Source organism: Salmo salar, chromosome ssa14 (assembly GCF_905237065.1).
Source record: "Salmo salar chromosome ssa14, Ssal_v3.1, whole genome shotgun sequence".
Taxonomy (NCBI): Eukaryota; Metazoa; Chordata; class Actinopteri; order Salmoniformes; family Salmonidae; genus Salmo; species Salmo salar.
The window spans coordinates 101,617,849-101,635,732 of NC_059455.1; the positions used below are offsets into that span (position 1 = coordinate 101,617,849).

Consider the following 17,884-nt stretch of genomic DNA (forward strand, 5'->3'; position numbering starts at 1 on the left):
ACTACTACAACTCACTACAACCCACTACAACCTACTACAACGCACTACAACTCACTACAACTACTACAACCCACTACAACCCACTACAACTCACTACAACCCACTACAACCCACTACAACCCACTACAACTACTACAACCCACTACAACCCACTACAACCCACTACAACTACTACAACTCACTACAACCCACTACAACCCACTACAACCCACTACAACCTACTACAACCCACTACAACCCACTACAACCCACTATAACTCACTACAACTACTACTAATCACTACAACCCACTACAACCTACTACAACCCACTACAACCCACTACAACCCACTACAACCTACTACAACCCACTACATACCACTACAACCCACTACAACTACTACTAATCACTACAACTACTATAACTACTACAACTCACTACAACCCACTACAACCCACTACAACCCACTACAACCTACTACAACCCACTACAACTACTACAACCCACTACAACCCACTACAACCCACTACAACTACTACTAATCACTACAACCCACTACAACTCACTACAACCCACTACAACGCACTGCAACCCACTAGAAACCTACTACAACCCACTACAACCTACTACAACCCACTACAACCTACTACAACACACTACAACTCACTACAACTACTACAACCCACTACAACCCACTACAACTCACTACAGCTACTACAACCCACTACAACCTACTACAACCTACTACAACCTACTACAACGCACTACAACTCACTACAACTACTACAACCCACTACAACTACTACTAATCAGTACAACTACTATAACTACTACAACTCACTACAACCCACTACAACCTACTACAACGCACTACAACTCACTACAACTACTACAACCCACTACAACCCACTACAACACACTACAACCCACTACAACCCACTACAACCCACTACAACTACTACAACCCACTACAACCCACTACAACCCACTACAACTACTACAACCCACAACAACCCACTACAACCCACTACAACCCACTACAACCCACTACAACCTACTACAACCCACTACAACCCACTATAACTCACTACAACTACTACTAATCACTACAACCCACTACAACCTACTACAACCCACTACAACCCACTACAACCCACTACAACCTACTACAACCCACTACAAACCACTACAACCCACTACAACTACTACTAATCACTACAACCCACTATAACTCACTACAACTACTATAACTACTACAACTCACTACAACCCACTACAACCCACTACAACCCACTACAACACACTACAACCTACTACAACCCACTACAACCTACTACAACCCACTACAACCTACTACAACGCACTACAACTCACTACAACTACTACAACCCACTACAACTACTACTAATCAGTACAACTACTATAACTACTACAACTCACTACAACCCACTACAACCTACTACAACGCACTACAACTCACTACAACCACTACAACCCACTACAACCTACTACAACCCACTACAACCCACTACAACCCACTATAACTCACTACAACTACTACTAATCACTACAACCCACTACAACTACTACTAATCACTTCAACCCACTACAACCCACTACAACCCACTACAACTCACTACAACCCACTACAACGCACTGCAACCCACTACAACCTACTACAACCCACTACAACCTACTACAACCCACTACAACCCACTACAACTCACTACAACTACCATAACTACTACAACTCACTACAACCCACTACAACCCACTACAACTACTACAACCCACTACAACTACTACAACCCACTACAACCCACTGAGAACCCACTACAACTACTACAACCCACTACAACCCACTACAACCCACTACAACCCACTACAACTACTACCAATCACTACAACCCACTACAACCCACTACAACTACTACTAATCACTACAACCCACTACAACCCACTACAACCCACCACAACTACTACTAATCACTACAACTACTATAACTACTACAACTCACTACAACCCAATACAACCCACTACAACTACTACAACCCACTACAACCCACTACAACTACTACAACACATTACAACCTACTACAACCCACTACAACCCTCTACAACCCACTACAACTCACTACAACCCACTACAACCCACTACAACCCACTACAACCCACTACAACCCACTACAACCCACTACAACCCACTACAACTACTACAACTCACTACAACCCACTACAACCCACTACAACCCACTACAACCCACTACAACCTACTACAACCCACTACAACCCACTACAACCCACTATAACTCACTACAACTACTACTAATCATTACAACCCACTACAACCTACTACAACCCACTACAACCCACTACAACCCACTACAACCTACTACAACCCACTACAAACCACTACAACCCACTACAACTACTACTAATCACTACAACTACTATAACTCACTACAACCCACTACAACCCACTACAACCCACTACAACACACTACAACCTACTACAACCCACTACAACTACTACAACCCACTACAACCCACTACAACCCACTACAACCCACTACAAATACTACTAATCACTACAACCCACTACAACTCACTACAACCCACTACAACGCACTGCAACCCACTAGAAACCTACTACAACCCACTACAACCTACTACAACCCACTACAACCCACTACAACTCACTACAACTACTATAATTACTACAACTCACTACAACCCACTACAACCCACTACAACTACTACAACCCACTACAACCTACTACAACCTACTACAACCTACTACAACCCACTACAACGCACTACAACTCACTACAGCTACTACAACCCACTACAACCTACTACAACCTACTACAACCTACTACAACGCACTACAACTCACTACAACTACTACAACCCACTACAACTACTACTAATCAGTACAACTACTATAACTACTACAACTCACTACAACCCACTACAACCTACTACAACGCACTACAACTCACTACAACTACTACAACCCACTACAACCCACTACAACTCACTACAACCCACTACAACCCACTACAACCCACTACAACTACTACAACCCACTACAACCCACTACAACCCACTACAACTACTACAACTCACTACAACCCACTACAACCCACTACAACCCACTACAACCTACTACAACCCACTACAACCCACTACAACCCACTATAACTCACTACAACTACTACTAATCACTACAACCCACTACAACCTACTACAACCCACTACAACCCACTACAACCCACTACAACCTACTACAACCCACTACATACCACTACAACCCACTACAACTACTACTAATCACTACAACTACTATAACTACTACAACTCACTACAACCCACTACAACCCACTACAACCCACTACAACCTACTACAACCCACTACAACTACTACAACCCACTACAACCCACTACAACCCACTACAACTACTACTAATCACTACAACCCACTACAACTCACTACAACCCACTACAACGCACTGCAACCCACTAGAAACCTACTACAACCCACTACAACCTACTACAACCCACTACAACCTACTACAACACACTACAACTCACTACAACTACTACAACCCACTACAACCCACTACAACTCACTACAGCTACTACAACCCACTACAACCTACTACAACCTACTACAACCTACTACAACGCACTACAACTCACTACAACTACTACAACCCACTACAACTACTACTAATCAGTACAACTACTATAACTACTACAACTCACTACAACCCACTACAACCTACTACAACGCACTACAACTCACTACAACTACTACAACCCACTACAACCCACTACAACACACTACAACCCACTACAACCCACTACAACCCACTACAACTACTACAACCCACTACAACCCACTACAACCCACTACAACTACTACAACCCACAACAACCCACTACAACCCACTACAACCCACTACAACCCACTACAACCTACTACAACCCACTACAACCCACTATAACTCACTACAACTACTACTAATCACTACAACCCACTACAACCTACTACAACCCACTACAACCCACTACAACCCACTACAACCTACTACAACCCACTACAAACCACTACAACCCACTACAACTACTACTAATCACTACAACCCACTATAACTCACTACAACTACTATAACTACTACAACTCACTACAACCCACTACAACCCACTACAACCCACTACAACACACTACAACCTACTACAACTCACTACAACCTACTACAACCCACTACAACCTACTACAACGCACTACAACTCACTACAACTACTACAACCCACTACAACTACTACTAATCAGTACAACTACTATAACTACTACAACTCACTACAACCCACTACAACCTACTACAACGCACTACAACTCACTACAACCACTACAACCCACTACAACCTACTACAACCCACTACAACCCACTACAACCCACTATAACTCACTACAACTACTACTAATCACTACAACCCACTACAACTACTACTAATCACTTCAACCCACTACAACCCACTACAACCCACTACAACTCACTACAACCCACTACAACGCACTGCAACCCACTACAACCTACTACAACCCACTACAACCTACTACAACCCACTACAACCCACTACAACTCACTACAACTACCATAACTACTACAACTCACTACAACCCACTACAACCCACTACAACTACTACAACCCACTACAACTACTACAACCCACTACAACCCACTAGAACCCACTACAACTACTACAACCCACTACAACCCACTACAACCCACTACAACCCACTACAACTACTACCAATCACTACAACCCACTACAACCCACTACAACTACTACTAATCACTACAACCCACTACAACCCACTACAACCCACCACAACTACTACTAATCACTACAACTACTATAACTACTACAACTCACTACAACCCAATACAACCCACTACAACTACTACAACCCACTACAACCCACTACAACCCACCACAACTACTACTAATCACTACAACTACTATAACTACTACAACTCACTACAACCCAATACAACCCACTACAACTACTACAACCCACTACAACCCACTACAACTACTACAACACATTACAACCTACTACAACCCACTACAACCCACTACAACCTACTACAATGCACTACAACCTACTACAATGCACTACAACTCACTACAACTACTACTAATCACTACAACTACTATAACTACTACAACTCACTACAACCCAATACAACCTACTAGAACGCACCACAACTCACTACAACTACTACAACCCACTACAACCCACTACAACTACTACAACCCACTACAACTCACTACAACCCACTACAACCCACTACAACCCACTACAACTACTACAACTCACTACAACCCACTACAACCTACTACAACCCACTACAACCCACTACAACCTACTACAACCCACTACAACCCACTACAACCCACTACATCTCACTACAACCCACTACAACCCACTATAACCCACTACAACCCACTACAACCTACTACAACTACTTAATCACTACAGCTACTGCAACCAAATAGAACTACTATAACCAACTACAAATACTTATTTAGTACAACTACTACAACCCACTACAACTACTCCAACCCACTAGAATTACTCCAACTACTACATCCTACTCCAACTACTCCAACCCACTAGAATTACTACAACTACTACAACCCACTACAACTACTCCAACCCACTAGAATTACTACAACTACTACATCCTACTCCAACTACTCCAACCCACTAGAATTACTACAACTACTACAACCCACTACAACTACTCCAACCCACTAGAATTACTACAACTACTACATCCTACTCCAACTACTCCAACCCACTAGAATTACTACAACCCACTATAACTAATACAACCCACTACAACTACTACAACCCACTACAACTACTACAACCCACTACAACCCACTACAACCCACTACAACCTACTACAACCCACTACAACCCACTACAACTACTACAACCCACTACAACTACTACAACCCACTACAACCCACTACAACTACTTCAACCATGACTACATGGACCTATTTTCCACATCAAGTAACTAATGCAAGCAGTAAAATGTAAAAAAAACATGAAATATACACCTATGGAACAAGTCAGACTGTGAAGAGAGACACACACACAGTCACACACACCCACACTAACACACACGCTAGCACACGGACTCTACACATACATACAGTTTATGTTTTGGGGGGTAGCCTGGTCACATCACTGTCCCTCACTGAATGAGACCTTCTACCTCCCTCCTCAACACTGTGGGTAGTTAATGGGGGCGGCAGGTAGCCTAGTGGTTAGAGCGTTGGACTAGTAACCGAAAGATTGCAAGATCGAATCCCCGAGCTGACAAGATACAAAACAGTCCTTCTGCTCCTGAACAAGGCAGTTAACCCACTGTTCCTAGGCCATCATTGAAAATAAGAGTTTGTTCTTAATTAACTGACTTGCCTAGTTAAATAAACTGAATGAGATCCTCTTTCTCCCTCCTCAACACTGTGGGTGGTCACTGTTTTCAGCCTGGTGGTCCTTGCTCTTTCCCTGCTCTCTCTCTTCCTTCTATTTCTCTCTTTTCCTACTCACCTCTCGCTCAATCTCTCTCTCTCTTTCTCTGCATGTTTTCCAGTGCATGCTTATCCATCTACCCACCACTGCTGTGGTCACACAAACTCTTAAATCACATGCCAATGGATATATGAATGACCACTTCTCCTGTGTCATCACAGCATTTAAAATGCATGACGGTTGGATTAGTTACACAGTGTAATATACTGCCTATACAGACTTTACAGCACATGAAGACAGCACAGTGTAATATACTGCCTAAACTGACTTTACAGCACATGAAGACAGCAAAGCAAGCTTTCATAGGGTTTTTCCTATACTGATCATGACAGATTCTGTGGTTATACTAATGAACCTGGATAGAGCACCTTTTGACACCAAATTCCAATGTCTCTTGATCTAAGTTTGTGTAATCACGATGCATCACGTAATATGGCCTCCACCCTTCTTCCTGTTCAGTATGTTCTTCTATATTATATTCTTGTTCTAATGTTTTGTTCTTGAAACATGAGAAGCCTACTTGTTGTAAAACACAACATGTGTGTTGTCACTTTGACCTCGTAGCACCCGATGACATGGCAACCGTCCAAAGATGGCGAGCGCCTGATAGGGCGGATTATACTAAACAAGAGGATGAAGGATGGAACGGTGCCCCGAGACACAGGAGCTCTGCTGGGACTCAAGGTAAGCCCTGATCCTGGACCTGCTCCTAACCCTAACCCGTAGACACAAGAGCTCTGCTGGGACTCAAGGTAAGCCCTGATCCTGGACCTGCTCCTAACCCTAACCCGTAGACACAAGAGCTCTGCTGGGACTCAAGGTAAGCCCTGATCCTGGACCTGCTCCTAACCCTAACCCGTAGACACAAGAGCTCTGCTGGGACTCAAGGTAAGCCCTGATCCTGGACCTGCTCCTAACCCTAACCCGTAGACACAAGAGCTCTGCTGGGACTCAAGGTAAGCCCTGATCCTGGACCTGCTCCTAACCCTAACCCATAGACACAAGAGCTCTGCTGGGACTCAAGGTAAGCCCTGATCCTGGACCTGCTCCTAACCCTAACCCGTAGACACAAGAGCTCTGCTGGGACTCAAGGTAAGCCCTGATCCTGGACCTGCTCCTAACCCTAACCCATAGACACAAGAGCTCTGATGGGACTCAAGACATGGGGACGATATCTGGGCTGACTCAAATAAAATGTTATTGGTCACATGAGCCGAATACAACAGGTGTAGACTTTACAAGAAATGCTTACTTATGGGCACATTTCCCAACAGTGCAGAGTTTTTTTTTTAAAAGTCAAATATTTGCGAAATAAACTATTTAAACATTGAGGGAATCATATTTGAGTTAGAAAATGATGTTCATATGATAGGTAAGGTATACAAAACCTTGCAGAGAGTCTATACAGCTGACAATCATTTAGAAAAAAATATTGACTATTGGAACCAAGACTTTTATTATTATTTGACCATGCTGGTCATTTATGAACATTTGAACAACTTGGCCATGTGCTGTTATAATCTCCACCAGGCACAGCCAGAAGAGGACTGGCTACTCCTCAGAGCCTGGTTCCTCTCTAGGGTTCTTCCTAGGTTTTGGCCTTTCTATGGAGTTTTTCCTAGCCACCGTGCTTCTACACCTGCATTGCTTGCTGTTTGGGGTTTTAGGCTGGGTTTCAGTACAGCACTTTGAGATATCAGCTGATGTAAGAAGGGCTTTATGAATACATTTGATTTGATTTAAAAAGAACTGATGTTGGTTCAAGATGGAGGGAAAGTTGGAGTGTAACGAAATTACAGTTAACAAAAACGAAGTGGGTCTGGGCAGGGCGATGTAGTTGATCTGGAAATGGGAGTGTGTTAGTGGGTCTGGGCAGGGTGATGTAGTTGATCTGAAGATGGGAGTGTGTTAGTGGGACTGGGCAGGGCGATGTAGTTGATCTGGAGATGGGAGTGTGTTAGTGGGTCTGGGCAGGGTGATGTAGTTGATCTGGAGATGGGAGTGTGTTAGTGGGTCTGGGCAGGGTGATGTAGTTGATCTGGAGATGGGAGTGTGTTAGTGGGTCTGGGCAGGGTGATGTAGTTGATCTGGAGATGGGAGTGTGTTAGTGGGTCTGGGCAGGGTGATGTAGTTGATCTGGAGATGGGAGTGTGTTAGTGGGTCTGGGCAGGGTGATGTAGTTGATCTGGAGATGGGAGTGTGTTAGTGGGTCTGGGCAGGGTGATGTAGTTGATCTGGAGTTGGGAGTGTGTTAGTGGGTCTGGGCAGGGTGATGTAGTTGATCTGAAGATGGGAGTGTGTTAGTGGGACTGGGCAGGGTGATGTAGTTGATCTGGAGATGGGAGTGTGCTAGTGGGTCTGGGCAGGGTGATGTAGTTGATCTGGAGTTGGGAGTGTGTTAGTGGGACTGGGCAGGGTGATGTAGTTGATCTGGAGATGGGAGTGTGTTAGTGGGTCTGGGCAGGGCGATGTAGTTGATCTGGAGATGGGAGTGTGTTAGTGGGTCTGGGCAGGGTGATGTAGTTGATCTGGAGATGGGAGTGTGTTAGTGGGTCTGGGCAGGGTGATGTAGTTGATCTGGAGATGGGAGTGTGCTAGTGGGACTGGGCAGGGTGATGTAGTTGATCTGGAGATGGGAGTGTGTTAGTGGGACTGGGCAGGGTGATGTAGTTGATCTGAAGATGGGAGTGTGTTAGTGGGTCTGGGCAGGGTGATGTAGTTGATCTGAAGATGGGAGTGTGTTAGTGGGTCTGGGCAGGGTGATGTAGTTGATCTGAAGATGGGAGTGTGTTAGTGGGTCTGGGCAGGGCGATGTAGTTGATCTGGAGATGGGAGTGTGTTAGTGGGACTGGGCAGGGTGATGTAGTTGATCTGGAGATGGGAGTGTGTTAGTGGGACTGGGCAGGGCGATGTAGTTGATCTGGAGATGGGAGTGTGTTAGTGGGACTGGGCAGGGTGATGTAGTTGATCTGGAGATGGGAGTGTGCTAGTGGGACTGGGCAGGGCGATGTAGTTGATCTGGAGATGGGAGTGTGTTAGTGGGTCTGGGCAGGGTGATGTAGTTGATCTGAAGATGGGAGTGTGCTAGTGGGTCTGGGCAGGGCGATGTAGTTGATCTGGAGATGGGAGTGTGTTAGTGGGACTGGGCAGGGTGATGTAGTTGATCTGGAGATGGGAGTGTGTTAGTGGGACTGGGCAGGGCGATGTAGTTGATCTGGAGATGGGAGTGTGTTAGTGGGACTGGGCAGGGCGATGTAGTTGATCTGGAAATGGGAGTGTGTTAGTGGGTCTGGGTAGGGTGATGTAGTTGATCTGGAGATGGGAGTGTGTTAGTGGGTCTGGGCAGGGCGATGTAGTTGATGTTTGTATGATGTTGTAGTTTATGTATGTTTTGTACTGTTTAAAATATCAATATCTATTTTTACAAAACAAAGGAAATAGTAACAACACAAAAACAATAACATGGCTATATACAGGGAGTACCAGGTAATAACATGGCTATATACAGGAAGTACCAGGTAATAACATGGTTATATACAGGGAGTACCAGGTAATAACATGGCTATATACAAGGAGTACCAGGTAATAACATGGCTATATACAGGGAGTACCAGGTAATAACATGGTTATATACAGGAAGTACCAGGTAATAACATGGCTATATACAGGAAGTACCAGGTAATAACATGGCTATATACAGGAAGTACCAGGTAATAACATGGCTATATACAGGTAGTACCAGGTAATAACATGGTATATACAGGGAGTACCAGGTAATAACATGGCTATATACAGGGAGTACCAGGTAATAACATGGTTATATTCAGGGAGTACCAGGTAGTAACATGGTTATATACAGGGAGTACCAGGTAATAACATGGTTATATACAGGGAGTACCAGGTAATAACATGCCTATATACAGGGAGTACCAGGTAATAACATGGTTATATACAGGAAGTACCAGGTAATAACATGGCTATAAACAGGGAGTACCAGGTGATAACATGGCTATATACAGGGAGTACCAGGTAATAACATGGCTATATACAGGGAGTACCAGGTAATAACATGGTTATATACAGGAAGTACCAGGTAATAACATGGCTATATACAGGGAGTACCAGGTGATAACATGGCTATATACAGGGAGTACCAGGTAATAACATGGATATATACAGGGAGTACCAGTACTGAGTCAATGTGCGGGGGCACCAGGTAGTTGAGATAATTGAGGTTATACACTATGTACATGTGGGTAGGGGTAAAATTGACAAGGCAATCAGTAAATATAATAAATAGAGCAGCAGCAGCGTATGTGAAGTGTGTATTATGTGTGATTGTGTATCTGTGTGTGGCGTCAATATGCATGTCAGTGTGGAATTTGTGTGTGTGAGCATATGTAGTGTTTGTGCATCTTTGTGTGTTGGAGTGTCAGTGTTGTATGAGTGAGTGTATGGGTCGAGTCTAGTGAATGTGCATAGAGCCAGTGCAAGGGAGTCAGTGCAAAACCATTAAGATAAATAAATAGCCATTTGATTAACTGTTCAGCAGTCTTATGGCTTGGGGGTAGAAGCTGTTCAGCGGTCTGATGGCTTGGGGGTAGAAGCTGTTCAGCGGTCTGATGACTTGGGGGTAGAAGCTGTTCAGCAGTCTTATTACCTGGTACCTGGTACTCCTGAGGGGGAAGAGGTGTTGTTGTACCCTCTTGGTGTGTTTGTGGACTATAATATATCCTTAGTGATGTGGACACTGAGGAACTTGAAGCTCTCGACCGGCTCCATTACAGCCCTGTCGATGTGAATGGGGGCGTGCTCGGCCCTCCATTTCCTGTAGTCCACAATCATCTCCTTTGCCTTGATCACGTTGAGGGAGAAGTTATTGTCCTGACACCACACTGCCAGGTTTCTGACCTCCTCTTTGTGGGCTGTCTCACTGTCGTTGGCGATTCGGCCTACCACCGTCGTGGCGACGGCAAACTTAATGATGGTGTTGGAATCGTGCACGGCCACGCAGTCATGGGTGAACAGGGAGTACATGAGGGGATTGAGCACACACCCCTGAGGGGTCCCTATGTTGAGGGTCAGCGTGGCGGATGTGTTGTTGGCTACAGATTTGAGTGCTGCTGGGTGGTAGTCATTTAGACAGGTAACCTTGGCATTCTTGGGCACAGGGAATGTGGTAGTTTGCTTGAAACATAAAGGTATTACAGACTGGGTCAGGGAGAGGTTGAAAATGTCAGTGAAGACACTTGCCAGTTGATCAGCGCATGCTCTGAGAAGACGTCCTGGTAATCCGTCTGGCCCTGCGGCCTTGTTAATGTTAACCTGTTCAAAGGTCTTGCTCACATCGGCTACAGAGAGTGTGATCATACAGTCGTCCGGAACAGTTGGTGCTTGGTTCAGTGTTGCTTGCCTCGAAGTGAGCATATAAGACATTTAGCTCGCCTGGTAGGCTTGCGTCACTGGGAAGCTCTCGGATGGGTTGCCCTGACACATCTGATGAGCATCAGAGCTTGTGTAGTAGGATTCAATCTTGGATTCAATCTTGACGCGTTGCCTGTTTGATGTATCATCGGAGGGCGTAGCAGGATTTCTTATAATCGTCCGGATTAGTGTCTTGCTCCTTAAATGCAGCAGCTCTAGCCTTTAGCTCAGTGCAGATGTTGCCTGTAATCAATGGCTTCTGGTTTGGATATGTACATAGAGTCACTGTGGGGATGACGATGTCGATGGCCTTGTTAATGAAGTTGGTGACTGATGTGGTAAACTCCTCAATGCCATCGAAGATATGGTGGTGAATAGACAGCTACAAAAAATATAGATGAAAACTCTCTTGGTAAATAGTATGGTCTTGTCACGAGAATCTTTATCCCAATGGTTGATCTCAACTATCACTATAGCTTTGACCAATTCCCAGAAGTGTGTAAGACCCTGGTTAATGAAGAATTAGACAAAGCCCCCAGTCTGCAATAGGTTAGTTCTTTATTCAGAGAACGTTCTGAAGTCAACAAAATGTGAACAGTCTTTATAACCCCCCAAACACACACACACACACACACACACACACACACACACACACACACACACACACACACACACACACACACACACACACACACACAAACAGTAGGTGGGCTGTATCTTTTTCCACAGTTCACATTCCTCGTTTATCACTATTCTACCAGCCTGGCAGTTCCTCGCCGTTCCTCTCCTCCCTAGATTAAAGGGGCCTTGGCAGGGCCTCTTTCAGTATTTTCAGAGTTACAACCAGGTCATGTGTAGTTCAATTGTCCTTTGTTTTCTCAACCATACATTTCCCACCCTTAACTTGTCTCACACATACATCATTGGATTATAGTCTTATAATTCTAATATATTTCACATAGTCTTATAATTCTAATACATTTCACATCGTTAATTACGTTTCAGGGTGGAATTCTTTAGTCATTACTTTAAACATATACATTTCTTTATCAGGTCTACAGCTTGTCATGAGGTATTCTACCTCAGGCAAGCAGAACCTTGAGATTTCCTTATTATTAGAGATTGTGCACCGGTTGTTGTTAATAGAGAGACACACACCTCCCTTGATCTTACCGGACTCTGCCATTCTGTCCTGCACAGAAACAACTGCTAGATGTATTTATATTATCCATGTCCTTGTTCAGCCATGACTGAGAGAAGCATAGTACTGTCGTGGCTAAAAGTTTTGAGAATGACACAAATATTAATTTCCACAAAGTTTGCTGTTTCAGTGTCTTTAGATATTTTTGTCAGATGTTACTATGGAATATTGAAGTATAATTACAAGCATTTCATAAGTATCAAAGGCTTTTTTTGACAATTACATGAAGTTGATGCAGAGTCAATATTTGCAGTGTTGACCCTTCTTTTTCAAGACCTCTGCAATCCGCCCTGGCATGCTATCAATTAACTTCTGGGCCACATCCTGACTGATGGCAGCCCATTCTTGCATGATTAATGCTTGGAGTTTGTCAGAATTTGTGGATTTTTGTTTGTCCACCCGTCTCTTGAGGATTGACATCAAGTTCTCAATGGGATTAAGGTCTGGGGAGTTTCCTGGCCATGGACCCAAAATGTTGATGTTTTGTTTCCCGAGCCACTTAGTTATCACTATTGCCTTATGGCAAGGTGCTCCATCATGCTGGAAAAGGCATTGTTTGTCACCAAACTGTTCCTGGATGGTTGGGAGAAGTTGCTCTCTGAGGATGTGTTGGTACCATTCTTTATTCATGGCTGTGTTCTTAGGCAAAATTGTGAGTGAGCCCACTCCCTTGGCTGAGAAGCAACCCCACACATGAATGGTCTCAGGATGCTTTACTGTTGGCATGACACAGGACTGATGGTAGCGCTCACCTTGTCTTCTCCGGACAAGCTTTTTTCCGGATGACCCAAACAATCGGAAAGGGGATTCATCAGAGAAAATGACTTTACCCCAGTCCTCAGCAGTCCAATCCCTGTACCTTTTGCAGAATATCAGTCTGTCCCTGATGTTTTTCCTGGAGAGAAGTGGCTTCTTTGCTGCCCTTCTTGACACCAGGCCATCCTCCAAAAGTCTTCGCCTCACTGTGCATGCCAATGCACTCACACCTGCCTGCTGCCATTCCTGAACAAGCTCTGTACTGGTGGTGCCCCGATCCCGCAGCTGAATCAACTCTGGGAGATGGTCCTGGTGCTTGCTGGACTTTCTTGGGCGCCCTGAAGCCTTCTTCACAACAATTGAACTGCTCTCCTTGACGTTCTTGATGATCTGATAAATGGTTGATTTAGGTGCAATCTTACTGGCAGCAATATCCTTTCCTGTGAAGCCCTTTTTGTGTAAAGCAATGATGACGGCACGTGTTTCCTTGCAGGTAACCATGGTTGACAGAGGAAGAACAATGATTCCAAGCACCACCCTCCTTTTGAAGCTTCCAGTCTGTTATTTAAACTCAATCAGCATGACAGAGTGATCTCCAGCCTTGTCCTCATCAACACTCACACCTGTGTTAACGAGAGAATCACTGACATGATGTCAGCTGGTCCTTTTGTGGCAGGGCTGAAATGCAGTGGAAATGTTTTTGGGGGATTCAGTTCATTTGCATGGCAAAGGGGGATTTCATTTGATCACTCTTCATAACATTCTGGAGTATATGCAAATTGCCATCATACAAAGTGAGGCAGCAGACTTTGTGAAAATTAATATTATGCTGAGTATAATGTATAGTGATGTATACTGATTATAATGTATAGTGATGTATACTGAGATATATACTGAGTATAATGTATATTGATGTATACTGAGATATATACTGAGTATAATGTATATTGATGTATACTGAGATATATACTGAGTATAATGTATATTGATGTATACTGAGATATATACTGAGTATAATGTATAGTGATGTATACTGAGATATATACTGAGTATAATGTATAGTGATGTATACTGAGATATATACTGGGTATAATGTATATTGATGTATACTGAGATATATACTGAGTATAATGTATATTGATGTATACTGATTATAATCACCATCTGCTCATCTATCACTCCAGTGTTAATTTGCTAAATTGTAATTACTTCTCTACTATGGCCTATTTATTGCCATACCTCCTCATGCCATTTGCACACACTGAATATAGACTTTCTTTTTTCTATGTGTTATTGACTGTACGCTTGTTTATTCCATGTGTAACTCTGTGTTGTTGTCTGTGTCGCTTTGCTTTATCTTGGCCAGGTCTCAGTTGTAAATGAGAACTTGTTCTCAACTAGCCTACCTGGTTAAATAAAGGACTAGTTCTCAACTAGCCTACCTGGTTAAATAATAAAAAATAAAAATACAATTAATGTATAGTGATGTATACTGAGATGTATTTCCAATTCCTTCTATTAAGCAAAGCAGGCGGCACCATTTTCTTGTTTTTAATGTATGGATATCCAGGGGCACACTCCAACACTCAGACATAATTTACAGATATCCAGGGGCACACTCCAACACTCAGACATAATTTACAGATATCCAGGGGCACACTCCAACACTCAGACATAATTTACAGATATCCAGGGGCACACTCCAACACTCAGACATAATTTACAGATATCCAGGGGCACACTCCAACACTCAGACATCATTTACAGATATCCAGGGGCACACTCCAACACTCAGACATCATTTACAGATATCCAGGGGCACACTCCCACACTCAGACATCATTTACAGATATCCAGGGGCACACTCCCACACTCAGACATCATTTGCAGATATCCAGGGGCACACTCCAACACTCAGACATCATTTACAGATAGCCAGGGGAACACTCCAACACATAATTTACAAAATATGCATTTGTGTTTAGTGAGTCCGCCAGATCAGAGACAGAAGGGATGACCATGTGTTGTTTTGATAAGTGTGTGAATTGGACCATTTTCCTGTCCTGCTAAGCATTAAAAATGTAACGAGTACTTTTGGGTGTCAGGTAAATGTAAGGAGTAAAAAGTACATTATTTTCTTTAGGACTGTAGCGAAGTAAAATTAAAAGTTATAAAGAGTAAAGTAAAGTACAGATACCCCAAAAAACTACTTAAGTAGTACTTTAAAGTATTTTTACTTAAGTACTTTACACCACTGATGTATAGTGATGTATATTGAGTACAATGTATAGTGATGACTGAATATGTCTGTGTCTAACAGGTGGTTGGAGGAAAGATGATGGATTCTGGTCGACTTTGTGCTTTCATCACTAAAGTGAAGAGAGGAAGTCTAGCAGATACTGTTGGTCACCTTCGACCAGGTACACACCTGCTCACACTGATCATGTCAAGAGTACACACTGTCTCACACTGATGATGTCATGAGTAGACACTGGCTCACACTGAGGATGTCATGAGCAATACAATAGTTAATATTGATGATGTCATGAGTAGTACACTGGTTCATATTGATGATGTCATGAGTAGACACTGGCTCATTCTAAATATGTAGTTAGTACATGCTGACTCACAATGATGATGTCACGAGAACACACTGTCTCACAATGCCTCATACTGATGATTTCATGAGTACAGACTGGCTCCCACTGATGATGTCATGAGTACACGCTTTCTCATACTGATGATGCAATGAGTCTTTTTAGCTGCCATTACCCTTGTCTGACCAATCATATTTGTACACACCATAAACACTTCTCATATTCAATCATATTTGTACACTGCATGAATATTTTTGTCACTCCTCTCTTTCTTTCTGCAGTGTGCTGTGTTAACGGATCCTCTCTCTCTCTCTTCAGGAGATCAGGTTCTTGAATGGAATGGGAGGGCCCTACAAGGAGCAACATTCAAGGAAGTTTATAATGTCATTCTAGAATCGAAGCCAGACCCCCAAGTGGAGCTGGTTGTGTCCCGTCCCATACGGTGAGTTCAGTTCTAACACAACTATGGAAAATTACCTTTCAAGTTGTGAATACATGTACTTAGTCTAAGGATGTGTGACTCCCAGCTTGGTTTTGCACTACCCCTGTACGCCCTTAATGACTTGTGGAGTGGTACAGTGCCTTCCGAAAGTATTCATACCCCTTGACTTATTCCACATTTTGTTGTGTTACAGCCTTAATTTAAAATTGATTAAATATGTTTATTTTCTCACCCATCTACACACAATATCCCATAATTATAATGTGAAAACTTGTTTTAGAATCACCTTTGGCAGCGATTATAGCTGTGAGTCTTTTTGGGTAAGATCTTTACACACCTGGTTTGTACAATGTTTGCACATTATTCTTTTTTAAATTCTTCAAGCTCTGTCAAGTTGGTTGTTGATCATAGCTAGACAACCATTTTCAGGTCTTGCCATAGATGTTCAAGCCAATTTAAGTGAAAACTCGAACTAGGCCACTCAGGAACATTCAATGTCATCTTTATTTATTTAAATTTCACATTTATTTAACCTTTATTTAACTATGCAAGTTTGTAAGCAACTCCCGTGTCTGAAATAATCTCCCAGTGTCTGTTGGAAAGCAAACCAGGTTATGCATTTAGCATTTTCTTAGCTCTATTAAATTGTATTTTTATTCAAAAAATGTCCCAATAACAAGCATACCGATAACACGATGCAGCCACCGCCATGCTTGAAAATATGAGGAGTGGTATTCAGTGATGTGTTGGCTTTGCCCCAAACACGCTTTGTATTCAGGACATAAAGTTCATTTATTTGCAACATTTTTGGTGCCTTATTCAAACAGGGCGAATGTTTTCGGAATATTTTTATTCTGTACA

At 43.1% G+C, this 17,884-nt stretch overlaps 1 protein-coding gene across 1 annotated transcript in view; it reads left to right on the plus strand.

Moving 5' to 3' along the window:
* LOC106570772 (regulating synaptic membrane exocytosis protein 2) overlaps nt 1-17,884 on the plus strand; it is a gene marked incomplete at its 3' end in the record, with an annotated part of 112,168 nt that overhangs the window by 37,656 nt on the left and 56,628 nt on the right. Inside the window, exons 3-5 of the mRNA XM_045693721.1 lie at nt 7,168-7,287; nt 16,305-16,404; nt 16,900-17,023. Coding sequence (XP_045549677.1) covers nt 7,168-7,287; nt 16,305-16,404; nt 16,900-17,023 — 344 coding nt within the window. The remainder of the gene's footprint in view (nt 1-7,167; nt 7,288-16,304; nt 16,405-16,899; nt 17,024-17,884) is intronic.